General features: G+C 53.1%; 1 protein-coding gene across 1 annotated transcript in view; it reads left to right on the top strand.

Moving 5' to 3' along the window:
• The window catches only part of EFCAB8 (EF-hand calcium binding domain 8), a 45,769-nt gene that overhangs the window by 15,680 nt on the left and 11,223 nt on the right, over positions 1 to 18,866 (top strand). Inside the window, exons 9-19 of the mRNA XM_040248767.1 lie at positions 940 to 1,013; positions 3,096 to 3,226; positions 7,697 to 7,764; positions 8,079 to 8,230; positions 10,133 to 10,270; positions 11,610 to 11,723; positions 12,726 to 12,953; positions 14,150 to 14,220; positions 15,250 to 15,454; positions 16,270 to 16,482; positions 17,447 to 17,581. Of these exons, the coding sequence (XP_040104701.1) occupies positions 940 to 1,013; positions 3,096 to 3,226; positions 7,697 to 7,764; positions 8,079 to 8,230; positions 10,133 to 10,270; positions 11,610 to 11,723; positions 12,726 to 12,953; positions 14,150 to 14,220; positions 15,250 to 15,454; positions 16,270 to 16,482; positions 17,447 to 17,581 (1,529 nt within the window). The remainder of the gene's footprint in view (positions 1 to 939; positions 1,014 to 3,095; positions 3,227 to 7,696; positions 7,765 to 8,078; positions 8,231 to 10,132; positions 10,271 to 11,609; positions 11,724 to 12,725; positions 12,954 to 14,149; positions 14,221 to 15,249; positions 15,455 to 16,269; positions 16,483 to 17,446; positions 17,582 to 18,866) is intronic.

The raw sequence follows: 18,866 nt of genomic DNA, 5'->3' as shown, positions 1-18,866 counted from the left end.
GCATCCACTCCCAGCCAGGCAGAAGACAGGTCCTGCCCTGGATGCAGAAGGGGTCTGGCACCCCATGTGCCTACCTCATCAGCCTCTACCCCTGGTGCCCACCCTGCCCTGAGCCAGCCCACCCTGGTCACTATGCCACCCTGCAGACTGGCACAGGAGGTTGTGGTGGTCTGAGCTGAGTGGTGGACAGGAAATTGGAAGGGAGGCAGATGAGGCCGGAGTGTTGGATGGGAGTCCTTCCATGCCACATGCTGACTGAAGGCTGGGGACAAACAAGAAGGGGCATCCAGCAGTGTGTCGACTTGGGAGGGGCTGGACAGACCAGCTCTGTGTGACCTGGACCCCTGTGCTGAATCCTGTGCTTCGGTTCCCTTATTCAAATGGGAATGAGCACATTCAGTTCATGGATTTGCTAGAAGGTGGAAGGAGAGAAAGTGGAGGGCAGGGCTGTGCTTACCGTGCATGCTCCAGACACGCTTGCTTTATGACGCATGCATGCAACTTCTTCTTGGAACTCGTATTTGCCAGATAAGATGGGGCATGTAGTTTGAAGCAGAATGACAAACTTCCAAATGACTGTTTTCAGAATGAATAAGAGCCCAGGATCTCAGTTCATTCTCTGCTCCTGCAGAGTCCGAGCTCTCTAATGGAGAGGGGAGAGTTGAGTCTCTAAAATCTGCCTCCATCTCTGCCAGGGGCTGACAGGGGGACTCTGGGCTTCAGTGTTCATTGGCTCGGGTCTGTTTTCTGGGTGCCGAGTTCAGTGTCTGCACTGAACTTGCCAGGACACAGGGAGGCTTGAGCGAGCATTTGTATGGGAAAGCCTTTTGAGATGCATGGGAGTTGCAAACCAGCTCAAGGGGTCTTGCTTTTGAGGTCTTGTTTGTCCTGCAAATGAGAAGACCTGGTGACCTGGGCCTTGATTTTCTCCCCTATTAGATAACTGGACGAACGTTTCTACCCGGAGGCTTCTAAGTGAGAAGTCCCCTATGTATAGAAGTTACCGGCTGAAGGTAAGGGGGCTCTTTCCTTGACTGTTTCCATGGTAACTAGCTGTACACATGTACCACTCAGAAATAAATACAGCAGGTGGATCTGCCCTTGGGTCTGTGGCGTTGGGCACTGGTCCCCGGGGAAGGGGGCGGAGGCACCTGCTGGACCCCCTCGGCTCTTTCTGCAGAATCCCCAGGCGAGGCTGGTCTCTCTCACCACCTTCCTTGCTCAGACATGCCCCCTCCTGGGTGGCTTCTCACCATTGCCCAGTTCCTTTCTCCACATGGTGCTTTCTGCATTCAGCAACTCCAAGAATCATGAGCTAGAAATACAGTCAGGTCACTCCTTTGCTCAAAATCCCAGTAGCTGTCCTGTTTGAACAAAGTCTCAAGTGCACCCCACGACCATCAGGACAGGAAGGGCTCTCACCCCTGGCTTGTTTCTGGTCCTGCTTTCTGCCTTGCTTCTCCTCACTCTGCCACAGAAATGCCAGCAAACTGCTGTTCTCTGAGTGTGAAGCCCTTGGCACTGCAGGGCCTTGACACGTGCCATTCCTTCAGGCTACTGTGTTCTCACCCTACTTGCTGTACGCACCCCTCGACTTCCTCGGGGTCCCAACCAGCCAGCCAAGCACAGCCTCGCTTGCTATCCACCTCTGCCTCCATCCCTTTACTGCAGTGCTTACAGCAGAGGTCCCCAGCCTGGCAGGAGGGGGTGACTCATGGGTGGGGGGTGGTTTCAGGGTGATTCAAGCGCATCACATTTATTGTGCACCTTATTTCTATTATTATTACATCAGCTCCACCTCAGATCATCAGGCATTAGAGCCTGGAGGCTGGGTACCCCCTGGCATATAGGATTGTGGCACCTGTCACAATGATTGTTTTTCTCCCATACCTCTGAGCTGTTCTCTGACATGAACTGGCTTTCCTACAATTCAACTCAATCCTAACACTGTCTACCCAAAGATAGCATCAGACCCTGTGGGTTAAGGGTCCTACGAGACTGCCCTCCATTTCCAATGCCAGTGCAAGTTCAGGTTGTCACCTGTGCTTCTGACCCACTGGCATAAATGAGGTTTCCATGACACCCCTCCTTGGGTTTGACTAGTTTGCCAGAGTAGCTCACAGAACTTGGAGAAACGTTTTACTTCACTAGATTACCTTTTTTTTTTAAAAAAATAAAAAGATGTAAAGATTTAGGAACAGCCAGGTGGCAGAGATGCAGAAGGCATGGCAGAAGGTGGGTGGAGCTCCCATCCCTGTCTGGATCCCCACTCTCCCTGTACGTGTTCTCCAGCCCAGAAGCTTTCTGAATCCCGTCCTTTTGGGTTTCTATGGTAGCTTCATTACATAGGCATGGCTGATCGCTTTGTCAGCCGTTGGTAATCAAATCATCCTCCAGCCTTCACCATGACCGGCACTTGGTGAAACAGCGCACATGAAACCCAGCTCAGTGCCTGACGACCCTTCTAGTCACCTTGTCCATTCTGGTCCTGGGGGAGAAAATCTCCCGACTGGAAGGCCAAGCATGGGGCCAGACCTCAGAGTGCATCCAGCCAGGCCATGCCCTAGGCCTGTGGGCTGCAGCCTTTTTTCCACCCAAGTTGTACCAGGTAACATCCTCGTGTTCTGCATACCTTGTCCTGAGAAACGCGAGGGGGGTGTGGGGGAGCCGGGAAGCGCTGGCTCCCTGTCAGCTAGGAATGAGGGTGGATGACAGGGACTGTGGATTAGGCAGACTTGGATCCGTCCTGCCTCCCACCTTGGGGTGGGGCCACAGAGAATGGCGTTAGCATGCACTGGACCTAGCCTGTCCCCTGATCTATAAACAAGAGTTCACGTGACAGGAGATTCCAGTGCTTCTCACCTGTTCCATTGACAACTGGTGGCCATACTGTCCTGGTCACATTACCTGGGCTAGGACTGTGGGGCTGGAGCACTTTGCCAGAGCCTTCATCACTAGCACTAGATGCGGGATCTCCTGGCCCTGCCAGCCTCTGATACCTGCTGCCTTCTGGGAGCTGGGCCTGGACGAGGCGGGGCTGGGCCTGGACGACTGTGCTTGGGTTGGGTCTCCCGCCGCCATCACTCTCTTTCCAGGCTCTCCACCTCAACTGGTGCCAACAGGTCAAGTTCATCCCCCAGCTGAACCTGGTGGCCTCCTGTTCAGCCATTGACAAGTCCTCTCTGGTGCTGACAGTGTTGCCATCCAAAGTCCCAGACAGCCTCAAGTAAGGGGCACCCATCCCAAGGTGGAGGTGGTGGGTCTGGGAGAGGGTGCATGGTGACACAGACTCTGGGATGCCAGCTTCACCTCAGCCACAGTGGCGTCTTCTGTGGGCAGTACAGAGGCCTGTGGATCAGGCTGGGTACAAAGAATCACTGTGTGTCCTGAGAGCCGACAGTGGGCTGTCGTGGTTGGAATATGGGCTCTGGAGTCTGTTTTTCGTTTTTTTAAATTGAGATTGTCAGTTTTGAAAATTGACATATAATATTCTATTAAGTTTCAGGTGTGCAATAGAACGACTTGATACTCATATATAATTTGTGAGGGCTCCCCTGGGGCTCAGTCAGTAAAGAATCCACCTGCAATGTGGGAGACCTGGGTTCGACTCCTGGGTTGGGAAGATCCCCTGGAGGAGGGCATGGCAATCCACTCCAGTATTCTTGCCTGGGGAATCCCATGGACAGAGGAGCCTGGTGGGCTGCAGTCCATGGGGTCCCAAAGAGTCACACGTGACTGAGTGGCTAAGCACATGTGTTGTGAAAGGATCACAGTAAGTCTAGTTAACATCTATCACCACACACAGTTATACGTTTCTTTTTTCCTTTCCTGTGATGAGAACTTTTACGGAGTCTGGTTTTAATCATTTTGGCATTGCCACCGGCAGCAAAAATATAAGGTCTCTTTTATCCACCAGTCTATACACAAAGTTCAGCACAAAGGCTGGCACATAGTATGAGACAGTCAGACAAATGTTTTCTGAGTGAAGGGATGAACGTGAGTTGCTTTACTTCTGTAAATCTCAGTTTCCTCCTGTTCTCAAAGGGGATGATAACAGCCCTTCCCTTACCTCAAGGCTTATGTGAGTGAGTGCCCTGCGTGGCCTGTAGTTGGCCACACTAATTCTTTGGAGATGGTTCTAATATATTTCCTTCTTGTTTGATTCCTTTACCCCAGAGGGAGTATTTTCTTCTGTTGTCTTTTTTTACTTTTTGAAAATCAACTGTTAGGAATTCCCTGGTGGTCCGGTGGTTAGGGTTCCACGATTTCACTACTGAGGGCCCAGGTTTCATCCATGATTGGACAGCTAAGATCTCACAAGCTGCATTGTGCAGCTAAGAAAATAAAATCAACTGTTAGTCATACAGGTATATGTATATATGTAAAGAAGATTCAAACATAAATGAATCTGGAATCTTGTGGGGCCCCCTCCCCCTCCCCGTTCCCTTATCCAGTCCTCAAGTCCTGGAGCTAAGTCTAGGCTGGAGGAGGGGAGCATATGCCTGAGGCGGTGGGGAGGCTTCCATCTTGCTTTTTGTGCTTTGAGTGGAGTGGTGTGGTGGCATTTTGCTTGGAGCTGGCTTGTCGGTTTGGTTCCTCTGATTTGGTGGGAGTATTACCTCATGTTGGTGACATATCTCTCATTCAGCTTCTTGTTTTATTGGGGCTCAGTGGCACGAGGCTGTCACAGGGATTACTGCGTTGTGCCCATGAGGGCCTCGGTGGCTGGCCCTGCTGCCTTCCCACTCCAGCCACACTGGCCACCTTGTGGTTCAAGCATGTTCCTGCCCCCAGGCCTTTGCATTGCTCCTCTCTGCCTGTTTTTTTGTTTTTGAAACATTTTTCCTTTTATGAAAGATTTTAAACCAATAGAAGTAGAGAAATAGTATAATGCTTTCTAAGTTTGATGCCTAGGTTGAGAAGATTCCCCTTAAGAAGGGAATGGCTACCCACTCCAGTATTCTTGCCTGGAAAATCTCATGCACAGAGGAGCCTGGTGGGCTACAGTCCATGGGGTTGCAAAGAGTTGGACACAACTGAGCAACTAACACTTTAATATTCCTAGTACTATCCAAGTTAATCTTTACCCAAGTGTCTCAAAAACATCTTGTTGTTACTATTTGGAATTAGATATGGGCAAGGTTCTAGGACGGTTCTGAGCAGAGGATTGGTGTGGTCTGACACGCGGAGCATCTTTCTGGCCGCTCTGTTGTGAGTGGTGGTCGTGGCGGTATTAATTGCTAAGTCATGTTCAACTCTTGTGAACCTGTAGACTGCAGCCTGCCAGGCTCCTCTGTTCATGGGATTCTCTAGGCAAGAATACTGGAGTGGGTTGCTGTTTCCTTCTCCAGGGGATCTCCCTGGCCCAGGAATTGAACCCGAGTCTCCTTCATTGCAGGCAGATCCTTTACCGACTGAGCTAAGAGGGAAGTGTGTATGCGCAGGAGGGGAAATAAGGACACCAGTAAGGAGGCCGTTGTATTAACTCAGGGCGCACGCGATAGTGGCCTGGAGTCCGCCAGGAGTGGACATCGGGATTTATTTTAGGGGTGGGTTGCAGAATATAGAGCTATACACATGTGCACGTATCCCGTTTCTTCATGTGTGAGTGCAGTACACGCCCTGGCCAGAAGGGGGCACCATTGCCTGCTCTTGTTCAATCAGTTGTGTCTAATGCTGCGAGCCCCCGCCAGGGAAGCACGCCAGGCTTCCCTGCCCGTCACCCACTCCCGGAACTTGCTCAGACTCATGTCCACTGAGCCCGTGATGCCTTCCAATCATCTCATCCTCTGTCATCCTCTTCTTCTCCTGCCTTTGATCTTTCCCAGCATCAGGGTCTTTTCCAGTGAGTTAGGTGATGCCCTCTTGGGGCATGGCCTCTGCAGGTGGGGCCGGCACTGTTAACCCAAATTCTGCCTCTGGAGTGGCCTTGTGGACTTCTTCCCTGAGTCCCACCCTGACCTTCCAATCTCTTCTCCACACAGAAGTCTCCTGCAGACCTAGTCTCCTCCAGCGGTCTGTTTATTTCCCTGCAGGACTTGCCATGATGTGTACATGCCCATTTCCTTGTCTCTCTATTCTTTGCTTGCTCAGGTGGTTTTCCTCTAGAAGGGAAGCTCCAGTGAAGGCAGGAGTATCCTGCCTGCTCATCCTGGAAGGGCATAGGAACTGGGAAACCTTCACTGAATAGATGGGTGAATCAGCCTGAAATAGTTTCTAGTAACATTTTCTGACAGTTCTTCCAGAATATTTCTTTGCACACATTCAGTGTGGAGGGAGACATATCTGGTTTGACAACATAGATATTTCATATGCTTTTCTTGAACTTTTGAGTTTTAGAGGAAGCCTTCTGGCTGTGGAGTGGGGAGCACAGGGAAGTGGGAGAAAGGCAGGAGGTTAAGAGCCCCCCACCCCAGGAGGCTGATACAGAAGTGAAGGGGGCCTGGGTCCTGGTGGGATGTGGGCAAAGAGAATTTGGGGCTCGGCTGAATAATGGGAATTCAGGAGAGAGAGCCTCTACGGTGATAACCAGGCTTAGTCCCCCGGGTAGTGGCAGAGGAGCAGTACAGGGCCAAGTTTGGTTGAGAACATGCTGGAGTTGAGTTTATTTACTTATGGCTGTGCTGGGGCTTCATTGCAATGTGCGGGCTTTCTCTAGTTGCTGTGAGTGGGGGCTACTCTTCACCGCAGTGCGGGAGCACCTCGTTGCAGGGGCCTCTCTTATTGCAGAGTACAAACTGTAGGTGCATGGGTTTCAGCAGTTGCAGCACACAGGTCAGTAGTTGTGGCGCACGTGCTTAGTCGCTCCACAGCACGTGGAATCTTCCTGGACTGGGGATAGACCCGTATCCCCTGTGTTGTCAGGATGATTCTTATCCACTGTGCCACCAGTAAAGGCCTGGAGTTGAGTTTTGAAGGGAGAGTTTGAGTAGAAAGAGTTGGTGGGGCAGGATGTGTGGACATGAGGGAACAGCGGCACAGAGCTTCTAGGGCTCTGGGGCCTGTGAGGCCACTGGGCTTGACTTTCTCCCTGACCTTCCCGGAACCCCTCCCTGGGCTGACCTGCCCTCCTGAGAACCCCCCTGAACCCCCTACCCTCCAGTCCCACCGCACCTCTTCCTTTCCTAGGGCTCCCGTTCTGAGCCTCCTGCCTTTTCCTGTCACGCTCATGCTGGGTCTGAATTCCGACAGCCAGTCCCCCCCGGCCCCCACCCTCGGCCAAGCTCCCTCATCGTGGCTGCTGACAGTCTTCAGGGTTGTGTGAGGGTCCCGGTGACTCACAAGACAGCACCCTGCACAGGGACCAGCAGGCAGCAGGAATTTTATTTTCTACCCGCAGCCTTTGGGGGCCCTCCCCTCCCCTGCCCTTTGTTTTGCATCCTGGGTGGGAGGACCCTCATCCCAGGAGGGTGAAGGTGCCAGTGGAGTTCAGTCTCCTGCTCTAGGGGCGGCTCTCACCTTCACATGCAGGCGAGGGTGGGCGTCTCTTCCAGGCGCTGCTGGTGCCCAATGAGCTGGGGGCTGCAGGGCGAGCCCAGGGCAGGGTCCCAGGGGCTGTTCCTCTCCTTGGATGGAGAGGTAATGACTCGTCCCTGTACCCCCCACCCTCTGCAGCCCTGCCTCCAGCTCCTCCCACCCCAGGCTCAGAAGCTCTCCCAAGGCCACTGGTCCCAGCCTGCCTCCTTTGCTGTTGTAGGGTATCAGTGCTGAATTTGAGAAAAGGGATTCTTTGCTTCGATTACTGCCCAGACAAGAACGTCCTGGGTAAGCAGCCTTTGTATCACGTGGAAGGTGCTGGTCTGGCAGAACTAGGGTGAGGGCTGCTGAGGGTGTGGGACCTATCAGAGTTGAGTGGGAGGCCTCGTGGCATCTGGCCTCTGGCCACTCCGGTGCCCACTCATGGGCACCTGGGGTAGAGTGGTGACACGGGCTTGCTTGGCTTGGTGGTGGAGGGGATGGGGTAGAGAGGGCAGGGATGGGTCGTAACAGCAGCTGTCATCTGGCTGGAGTCTGAGGCCTGTCCAGGACAAGGTCCCAGCACAAGCCCCTAGTGGCTGATACCTGGTTTTCAACTCCAGTGACTGGTGGCTATGACCCCCTCATCCGCCTGTGGAACCCCTTCTTCTCAAGAAAGCCCGTGTGGCTGATGAAGGGGCATCAGACTTCGGTGACACACGTCGTTGTGAACAGCAAGGGCAGCAGCATCCTCCTCAGCGTCTCCAAGGACAAGGTGTCAGCCTGGGGGAGCCCAGCCCTGATGCCCCCGACCCATAAGTTCCCGTTTCCCAAAGATGCTGGCCCATGGATAATGAGCTAGCTCAGCCAGCCATGGGGCTGTCAGTTGGCAGGAGCCTGAGGCTCAGGGAGTGGTGGGACCTCCCTGCCCATGGTCCCACCCGTGCCCAAAGACCTAGAAGGGGGTATCTCAGGTGGCACCATGGGTCTCTGACCACCTCACCCCCCACCACAATAGAAGCCTGAGCCCAGCTCTGAGCAGCCCACTAGAGCTGCTTTCCATGTAGCCCAGCCTGGCTACTTAGTTTGTGGTCCTGGGCAGGGCCCTTCGCTTAACTGGGTCTCAGTCTCCTTATCCAGAGAATGGCTGTTGAGTGGTTTAGAGGAGGGCAGGTGGTAAAGGAGCAGTGGCCTGACTGACACATAGTAGGTGTACAACACAGGTGAGCCTTTCCCCTCCTCCAGATCCAGACTTGCTTCTCTCAGCTCTCCCAGTGACCTCTCTTGGCTGCCCTGGCTGTCAGGGCCGGACTGGACCTTCCTCAAATGCCCGAGCTCCTCTGCTCAGGTCTGTTACTCTGCTCCTCTGAGCTATGGGTTCAGGATCTCTCCCCACCTACTGGGGATTGCACATCAACAGTCCCAGGTGTGTTCCTGCAGGGGAAAAGGTTGTGTCTTCTGGGACTCGGTAGGTCAGGAGCGGGCAGGGCCCTTGGGTCACCAGGACATGCTCCCCAGCACACCCCACACTTGTTATTGTCTGGAATGCTTCTGGCAGCGCCAGGAGCTGGGCATCGTCCCCTCTGATGAAGACGCTGAGACTGGAGGGGTGGGGAGACAGAAACAGACGCTCACGGTCAACGATGAGCAGAGCCAGGATGTGGATGGGGTCTGTGGATTCAAGCCCTTGCCCTGTCCAGTTTGCTGCCGATGCCCCTGGGTGAGGAGTGTCCCGCAGGGACTTCCACAGGCCCCTCTGGGGACACTTCCTCAACCTGGGAGGAACCTGGGGGACAGGCTGGCCTTTTGGGCAACTAAGTTGGCAGTTCTGTCTGTGCCCCGCCTGGCTTTACTGGAGGGAGGCTGGGGCGGGAGCTGAGTGTCTGGGGAGGCACGGGCTGCCTGGTGAGGTCTCCAACCTCAGCTAATGAGCAGTAGGTGCTCAAGCAGGGTAGATGCCTTGGCAAGAGGAGACTGGGAGTAGTGTGTATGGCTCAGTTGCCTCATGTGACCATAAGCAAGGACTGATGCTAAAGCTGGAACTCCAATACTCTGGCCACCTGATGCAGAGAACTGAGTCATTTGAATAGACCCTGATGCTGGGAATGATTGAAGGCAGGAGGAGAAGGGGACGATAGAGGATGAGATGGTTGGATGGCATCATTGCCTCAATCGACATGAGTTTGAATAAACTTCGGGAGTTGGTGGTGGACAGGGAAGCCTGGCGTGCTGCAGTCCATGGGGCTGCAAAGAGTCAGACACGACTGAACAACTGAACTGAGCGACTGAACTGAACCCGAACTGAACGATGTCTCTGGGCTTCCCAGGTGGAGCTAGTGGTAAAGAACCTGCCTGCCAATGCAGGAGATGTAAGGGATGCGGGTTCGATCCCTAGATAGGGAAGAGCCCATGGAGGAAGGCATGGCAATCCACCCCAGTATTCTTACCTGGGAAATCCAATGGACAGGGGCACCTGGCAGGCTACAGTCCACGGGGTCGCAAAGAGTCAGACGTGACTGAGCCGCTAAGCACACATGCACGGTGTCTCTGTCACAGGCTTTGGTCTGTGGCAGTGACTTAGTACAGTGGCTGTGCCCCTAGGAGCACCCCCAGGCCTCGGGCCAGCTGCATCCCTGAGAACCCACTCCTGACCTCTCTGCTGATTTCCCACCCCCAGAATATTCGCGTGTGGGACATGCAAGACTACCAGTGTCTTCAGTCCTTCTGTGGGAAGCATTTTGCCCTGGGACACTGCCCCATCACCAGCATCTACTTCCACAAAGAGGACAACTCGCTCATCTGCAGCACCTATTCAGTGAGTGCTGTGCAGGAGGGAGGCGGGCCATGGCTGCGCGAGGAGGGGAGGGGCCGTGGTCTACTGACCCATGGGACGCTGAGGGGTGGTCACATCCTGTCCTGACCGAGACTGCTTTATGCCATGAGGACAAAGCTGCTGGGCTCTGTGGCCTGGCCCTCAAAGCGCTGTCCCCTGCGATCTCCTGGAGGACTGTTTCTAGGCCCCCAGTGGTCACCCTCTATGTTGCTCTTGCTGCTCTCTTAAACTTTGCCTCCTCCAGTCCCTCCTTCTGGAAGCCCACCTTGACCCCCAGGCTAGGTTGGAAGCCTTCACTCCAAGCTCCCTTGCCTGCCCTGGATCACAGCCCTTATGACTGTGTCCTGTCATGGTAACGTGACTGTCTTTCCTGCCAAATCATGAACCCCAAGAGGGCAGGGCCCACACCCACACCCGAGCAGTCCCTCTGAAGGAGAGAACCTGGGGGAACCTGCCATGAAGCCGGCCTGTGAGCCATGACTTAGCTGGTGCCCATGTGAGGTCTGCCCTGAACCCCTCAGGATGGGGCAGCCTGGGAGGAGCACAAGGGGCCGACTGTCAGCAGTGCCAGTGGTCGGGGGTGGCACTGTGACGAGATGGAGGTTAGGGGGCTTGGCAGCCAGTAGAAGAGCTTCGATCCAGAAAGGGAGACGAGGGTGTCATCTGTGGTTGAGAGGAAGTGGTGGCTCTACCTGGCTCTTCTTCCCTCTGTTGGCCAGGTCACACATTCAGTGTCCTTGTGCCCTTGGCTGACTCTCCCAGATGGCAGGTGTCCTGAGAAGGGAGTTGGTGGGTTCCTTTCCCTCTGCTGAGTATCAGGACGGCCGTCAGCGCTTGTTGAATTCAACAGACCTTTGAAGTCCATTTCAAAGCAGAGAGCATATTAATTAGGCACTGGTCCATCCCTCAAGGAACTCGTGGGGGAATAGCGTAACAGATAATTTTAACAGAAAATGCTGTGTGTTGTGATGTAGATGTGTGCTGGGTGCCTCATGGAGCACAGAGAAAGGATCCTGAGCCTGGCTGCAGGCTAAGGCAGTCAGGGACGGCTTCCTGGATGAGGGGACACCAGATCGAGGCCTTATGCTTTTCAGAAGTTATAAAAGGGACTTGGACTTGTGCTTTGGGGTTGTAGGAGCTCTAGGGGTTGGAAGCTCTGATCTCAGGAAGTGGGGGCATGGAGTTGGGGTGAGGTGTCAGCAAGCCTGCATGCGGTTGAGGATGTCTTGGTGTCTTGGTTTACTGGAAGTTTCTCCCTGGGGCCAGTCACTGACAGTGTGCCCTTCTGACTGCCCAACTGTCTGCCCCTCCTCCCCTGCAGATTGGAATCCTGAAAGGGTACCTGGAGACACATGGGCCTGGGAGAGCAGAGGAGAAGACCACGACTCACAGCACGCCCCTGTGCGCCGTCCTCTACAGCAAGGTTTTCAAGCATGTCAGTGGGCAGCAGCTTATCTCTAGGGCTGGCAGCAGGCACAGGGGGTGGGGTGGGGCAGGACTCTCAGAGCTTGGGTGGTGGTATGGGGGCAGCGGGAGGTCGGTGAGCAGCTATATTGCACAGGAGTTGCCCTGGGGCAGACCGGAGCTCCACCAAGTGGCCTTTGGGTCACCAAACTCCTCTGAGTCTGTGTGCCCCTGGCTACCACCCCAGGTCAGTTCTGGGCAGCCTTCTTTCCACTGTGTGTGGCGGGGTGTGGGCTGCTCTTTGAAGATCCTGGGGTGGGTGTTGCTCCTGGAGGTCATTTCCAGGGAAACTGTGGTTCAACTTTGTTCTGGAAAGGGAGGGAGGCCCAGGCTGTGGTCCTGGGCAGAGATCTCTGCATTGGGCAGAGCAACTAGGCATGTAGATTCTGAAGTGTGGGGACTGCAGGGGCTCCTGGCACCACCACTCCTCATACCTTAGGGCTCCTCAATGCCCTTAACCAGTTAAAAAAAAATCCCCCTTATCCAGCTTTTCTAGATGTTCTCATTGGAAAGGTTAGTCTGAAGGAACATCCCGTGTTGCTGTTTCATCGTCGCAGTCGTGATGTTGCTTCAGGTGGGGTGACCTATCTTTACCCAACATTTCCCTGCTTAGGGGACTGTTAGTGTATTTCCTGTTGTTTTCTCCCTATCCTCCATGTTGATGCTTTTTCAGTAAGTGTCTTTTCTGGATTCGATATGATTTTCTCTGGAAAGTTTCTGATAAATTCCATTTCAGAGTTAAAGGGGATTTCACCAAAGTGGTTCCTTCTAAAAGAACTGTGCCAGTTTGCACAGGGCAGAGGAAGGCTTGTTTTCGAGAGTGGGTTGTCCTGCAGCAGGAGGGCCCAGAGCGCCTATCTTCTCAGTACACTGAGTGGTGGCTGGGCTACCAGCAGTCATGCCAGCTGGCGGCTGCCCTTGGAAGTGGGGGCCTTCCCCTCCCCAGGAGCCCTGGCTGTGTGCTCCCCCACAGGTGGTGAGCGGCTGTCTGAGCGGCATGGTGAGTGTGTGGGAGGCCGTGACGGGCAGGAGGCTGATGGAGTTCTCAGTGACGGGTGACCAGCAAGTGGAGCTGACCGCCATGTCCCTGGATGAGTCAGAGGGGTGTCTGCTCACGGGTCTGCGTGACGGCACTGTGAAGATGTGGAACTACAGCGTTGGCGAATGCCTGCTGACCTTCCCTAACGCGGACCAGTTAGAGGTCAGTCTGGCCCACAGGGGGCCCTGGGGGCCCCTCACAGCTCCTGTGACCCCCAGCACGTGCTATTTCTCATGTCTCCCTGAAAGGCTGTGCACACAGACTCCCTGGCTTTGTGCCTCCCTGAGCCTTTGTGCATAAAATGAAGATAGTTGAGACTTCCCTGAATGTCCAGTGGTTAAGACTTCACCTTCCATTGCACGGGGTGGGGGTTTGATCCTTGGTCGGGGAGGCAAGATCCCACATGCCTTGAGGCCAAAAAAACCAACACATTAAACAGAAGCAATATGGTAACAGATTCAATAAAGACAAAAAATGGTCCACATTAAAAAAAATTAAATAAAATGAAGATAGATAATAGGGCCTGTCCTCCACAGATGTTCTGATGTCAGCTACTCTTGCTCTTTTACTTGTTAGCACTTCTCATCGTATATCTTGGGAGGATTTTCCCAGGTGGCTCAGGTGGTAAGGAATCCGCCTGCCAATCAATGCAGGAGACTCAGGAGGTCCTGAGTCAGTGGGTTCGATCCCCGGGTCAGGAAGATCCCCTGAAATAGAAAATGGCAAACTGCTCCACTATTTTTTTTGCCTGGGGAATTTCATGGACAGAGGAGCCTGGTGAACTGTAGTCCATGGTGTCACAGAGACATGACTGAGCAGCTGAACACACAGGCACCCTACATCTTAGGGCTTTAGGTGGCATTGTTGGCAGTGGGGTCATGTGATTCAGAGCCACCCATAACCCTGTTTGGGAAATGCCCGTCAGGGTTATGAGGAAGATCTGTGGGCAAAGTGCAAAGCCAGCAATTCCTCTCTGGGACTTGAGCCTATTACAGACTTGTGACACAGTTCTTTAAGAAACTCAGAAGGAGCACTTGGCCAAGAAGCCAGGGATTAGGGACTGGTCCAGATCCTATGACTCAGCTGTGTGACCTTAGCCAGGCTTGCCCTTGGCTTCCCTCCTCTCCCCTATAAGATGGACATGGACACTTAACCAATCTGCCACCTCCAAGTCCATCACATGAATAATGGGTTGTGAGAGCACTGTGAAAAAAAATATGGTGGTTTCACTGCTAGGGAAAGTCTCATCATCATGGAGAGTTTGGATTTCCTGCTCGGTATGGTTAGGAAGACTTTTGGGGCCTGGGGCCATTTTCTCTGAGGTACCTTAGAGCTCGGTTTCCTTTCCTCTTCAATAGATTAGTGGGATTGTCCACATGAACAAAGTGTTCTACACGACTGGATGGAGTAAGAGAATCACTTATTACACGTGAGTAAACAGGGTGCAGGGCTTCCCTGATTTGGCTGACAGTAAAGAATCTGCCTGCAACGTAGGAGACCCGAGTTTGATCCCTTGGACAGGAAGATCCTCTGGAGAAGGAAATGGCAACCCACTCCAGTATTCTCACCTGGAGAATTCCATGGACAGAGGAGCCTGGTGGGCTACAGTCCACAGGGTTGCAGAGAGTCGGACACGCCTGAGCGAGGAAATCACCGCCACCAGCCAGGGCGCACATGGGAGGTGAGGGCAGCTGGCCCCTCTCTCTAAAGATGGGCTCCTCCATCCCTAACTTTGCTGGCGGCTGGAACACCAAGCAGGAAGTTAGTGCAGGGTGAGGTTTACTGCTTCGTCCTCTCATCTATCCACTTATTCATCACTCCATGAGGCCAATAGGCTTTGTACTAGGTGCTGGGAATGGATATAAGCAAGAACATGAAGTCTCCATCCTCCTGAGACTCAGACACTAATCAAATAACTTAATTTATAATGATAGTCTGTTCAGTGCTATGAAAAAAAAAATACAGGTTTCTATGGGGAGGGGACGAAATCTGATCTAGAGTCAGGGGCCATCAGAAAAGAGTCATCTGAAGTATTGTGGGTGGAGTGGGATTGGAAGAGTGAGCAGGAGAGGTCTTAGTGAAGCAGTGAGGGGCTGGGGACAGGAGCGACATTATAGGCAGAGGAATAGCAAGTATAGGGTCCCGTCCTCTTCAGAGAGCCTTTCTAGGGTCATGGTTTCCCCTTCTTTCAGCCTGAGGTCTTACTCAGGTGTCTGAATGGGGCAAGTCTGTAAGACTAGTGTATGTGAAGCCCCTAGGAGCGGGCCTTTACAGCAGGCACGTTGCAGATGCTCCGTTACTGCGGTCAGCAGGGCGGAACTCCAGCTCTGCTCTACGCCTCCTCTGGAGGGGTCCTCCTCTGGGTCAGTGCTTGGAATCCTAGAGCCTTGGATGTTCTTCTCCCAGGATGCCAGTAAGGCTGAGCGCTCCCCCCTCCTGCCTCCGGGCACGTGTGCAGGTTCCACAAGATCAAGCCGGTGCTCTTATGCTACCACTGGCAGACCTTCCACACGGAGGATGTCCTGAGCATGGCCAAGTACCAGAACCAGTTCATCGCCACCTCCTCCTACAACGGGGACATCCTGTTCTGGAACATCAGCACCTTCAGGCCCATCCTCAATTTCAACGCCTCTCAGAGCCCCTTACCCTTGCTGCCCAAGAAGGTATGGTCAGCAGAAGCATGCCGTCCTCTTTGCGCTCTCTCAGCTGTGGGCCAGAACCATGTAGGGCTGGGGGTGGGTCAGGGACACCCTGGGAGGTGGAAGGGAGTGATGGTGACTTGTTCTGAAGGAGTCTGGGAGGTAGGTGGTGGTTCTTATAATTATTCTCATTTGACAGATAAGGAAACAGGCACAGAGAGGTTAAGTATCTCTCCTGAGGTCACACAGCCATCAAGTAATAGATCCAAATCCAGGCTGTCTGACTCCAGAGCCTTGTGGCTCTAGTCCTATTCTCCTGAGGAGATTACTGTCTCCTTGAAGGTGGCTCACATTGACCCATTGCTACTACAGATTACTGCTCTGGGCTCACTGGGCTCTTGATAGGACTTGGAAAGCCCCCACAGTATCTTTGCAGATTAAAGCTGGAAGGGGCCTTTGGGGTCACCCTGTCCAGTAGTTTTCCAAACTTGTGGAGAGAGGCTTGGAGGCTATTACAGCAGCTTCTCCAGAACGCTTCAGCTTTTTGTCTATTTTACACTTTGGAGTTTCCCTTCAGACTAAAAACTACCTCAAAAATGCTTGGGAAGCACTGTCCACTTGCAGATGGGGAGACCGAGTCCTTCCTGGGCACTGTCCCCTGCCCGTGGGTGCCCCAGGGACAGGCTTCTAAGCTCTGGTTCGATGCTGTTAAGGGTATAGGGTTTCTGGGAAGCAAGCCCAATGCACCCGGAGGGCCCTGTGGTGTTGACGTTGGGCGGGGAGGCCCCCCTTCCGTCTGGGATGCAACAACGCCTCACGGGGTTCCCTCCCATGCACAGGTTAAGGATGTGGACGACTGTGTGTTCGATAGCCACAGGCCCAGTAAGCCCTGTGTCGAGCAGGAGAAGTGGGCTTACAAACCATACCCACAGCCCCCGGGCCTCAGCAAGAGGGCCACAGTCGATGCCAACCTGCGGCGGAACCTGATGTCGGCGCCTCCAGTGATGAGACACCCCAGAGACAAGGAGTCGGCAAAGCCAGTGCCCCTGAAGGTGGCCACCCCGTGTCCCCACCACCTGAGAAGGCGCCTTGGTCAGGCCTGGGTGGGGTCCCTTCCAATTAGGCCCATGGCTACCTTGGCCTTGGGCCCAGTCTCTTCCAGGAGCACGGCCCGTACAGACGTAGTGTCTGCAGGCTCAAGGGTCAAGGGTACAGCTGAGGTTCAAGCCTTTCTCTGTCCTTGGGCTCCCATCACCCAGGCAGAGATGAGCCACCATGCCTCCTGCCCCAGAGAACGAGCTGTGGGGGTCTGAAGCCCAGAGGCAGCCACCACTTCCCTCCTCCTCTGAGTCCTGGCCTCTGCCCTAGGTTAACCTCCCCAGGCTTGTCTGACAGCCCTGTTCTGGAGCGGGGGAGTTGGAAGGAAGAGCAGGGGGTAGCTACCCTCTCCTGCTGACCCAACGTGCATTGGTCTCTGACCCTTAGCCACGAAAATTGTGATCTCAGTGAGGGGCTTGAGGGACCAGCCAGATTGTCTCAGCACCTGCAGTCTGATTCCCATTCCTGGGAGCTGGGCTTGAATGAGAAACCCTATCTTCCCCAGACACAGAGGGCTTGTGAGGCGCAGGGCAGTCTGCACCTTGACCCACATGACCTGCTGGATACATGCCTGTCATTCTGATGCTCTCAGACCATCCTTGAAGTGTCAGGGTTGCATAACTACACACACACCCCTTTATCCTCACCTCTAGCCAGAGTGTCTTTCCCAGGATGAAGGAGGGGGCTTTCCCAAAAGGCAACTGTGCTCTCTGCCCTGAACCAGAAGCTGCTGGTAACTTAAGCCAGAGATTCTCCAGCGTCGGAGTGTCTTTATGTCCAGGATCCTTTGGACACCCAGCTGTATCTTTTGGGGGAGATGTCCACTCTTTCAGCATTTGCCTCTGTCTCTGTTCCCCAGAGATTGTCTCAAGCTGAACTGGGAGGCCCCCCCCGCCCCCGCTTTTTTTCTTTTTCCAGAAACCTCTCAGTGCTAGCAGCCTCAGTCAGTCAAGATTATCCCTTGGCAGATACTCAACTTTCAAAGAGTCTGAAAGGAAAAGAGCAGACTTCCAGCAGAAGCTTTTGCTGCAGTCCAATGCATCGGTGGAGAAGGTTGGCCATGCTCAGGCAGGGGCTGGGTTTTGAGCCAGGGGCTGGACAGTTGGGATGTAGACTGGAGATGTGGCACCTGGGGGTCTGGGGGCCCAGCCTTGTTCTCCCAGGACCTGGAGAAGCCTGTTGGACATGATGGCCGTGCTCAGGATCTGGGCTACAGGGCTGCCATTTGGAGGGTGTCCCCAGTGTGGGGGGCTGTCTAGGGAGGGGAGCAGTGTTCCTTCCTGGTTGGGGGGATGGACTGGGAGGTAGGAGATGTGGCATTTTCAGAACCCACTGGTGAAATGCCCTCCTGCATTTTGCGTGGCCCGTGAGTGGGCATTGGGTCATCTCTGTTCTTCCTCCTCCTGTACCCTCCCCCTTTCTGAGCTTGGAGACATCTCCCTTTGCTGTCGCCCCTGGGTAAAGTGACCTCTAAGGCCCCTTCCAGGTTTAATCTGAAATAATAGGGTAATTCTATATGGGTCTCCTAGGTTCCTACCGTGAGCCCAATGAGAATATAATGAATAGCTGTAGGTTGCAGCAGGGCTGCTCCCTGGCCCAGTTTCTGGGACTCAGAAAAGGGGATCAGTGTCCTGTGGGACTGGGTCCTGTGGAATGGAGCAGAGAGCTACCATTGGCTGGACCTTCTCTCCTTCAGGTTCTGAATGCGCTTTCCTCTGTTTTAAAAAAATGGCTTAAAAAAAACCCTCCAAAACTTAAAAATGTAGTATTGGTTAAAAAAAAATAGAAATATGTGTAAAGCAAAAAATACAAGGTCCGTGTTTCTCACTGTGTACTCCATCTCTTCCCCCAACAGCAGTAGTCACAATCACTACGAACGGGTTGGTTTAGCTTTGTCTTTTTTTTTTAAGGGAGTGATGTTAAATTATATAGCTATGTGCATTTGCTTTTAAAATTTAAATATACTATATTATGGATATATTTTCTCATTAGTGATTTGGATTCAGCTTATTCCTTTGTTAGTTTAAAAAATTTGTTAAATTTACATTTCTTTAATAGTACATGAGTCTGCCTCTGTCCTCACACTAAGCCAGTTCTAGACATCAGCCTTGTCTTCGTTTCTGCCAGTCTGGTAGGTGGAAAATATTGTCTCTTGATATTTCTTTGGTTATTTGTGATGTTGAGCTTTTCATATCTTTGTTAGACATTTGCATTTCTTCAGTGGAATAAATGTATATTCATATCCTTTTCCATTCTTTTTTGTGTTAATTTCTTGGAGCTGTCTACATGTTCTGGAAATGAATCTTTTGCCTGTTGTGTCTTGGAAATATTTTCACCT

This window comes from Oryx dammah, unplaced genomic scaffold (assembly GCF_014754425.2).
Source record: "Oryx dammah isolate SB20612 unplaced genomic scaffold, SCBI_Odam_1.1 HiC_scaffold_10, whole genome shotgun sequence".
Taxonomy (NCBI): domain Eukaryota; kingdom Metazoa; phylum Chordata; class Mammalia; order Artiodactyla; family Bovidae; genus Oryx; species Oryx dammah.
Note: the sequence above shows the minus strand (reverse complement) of the source record. Positions and strands in the feature narration are given on the sequence as shown.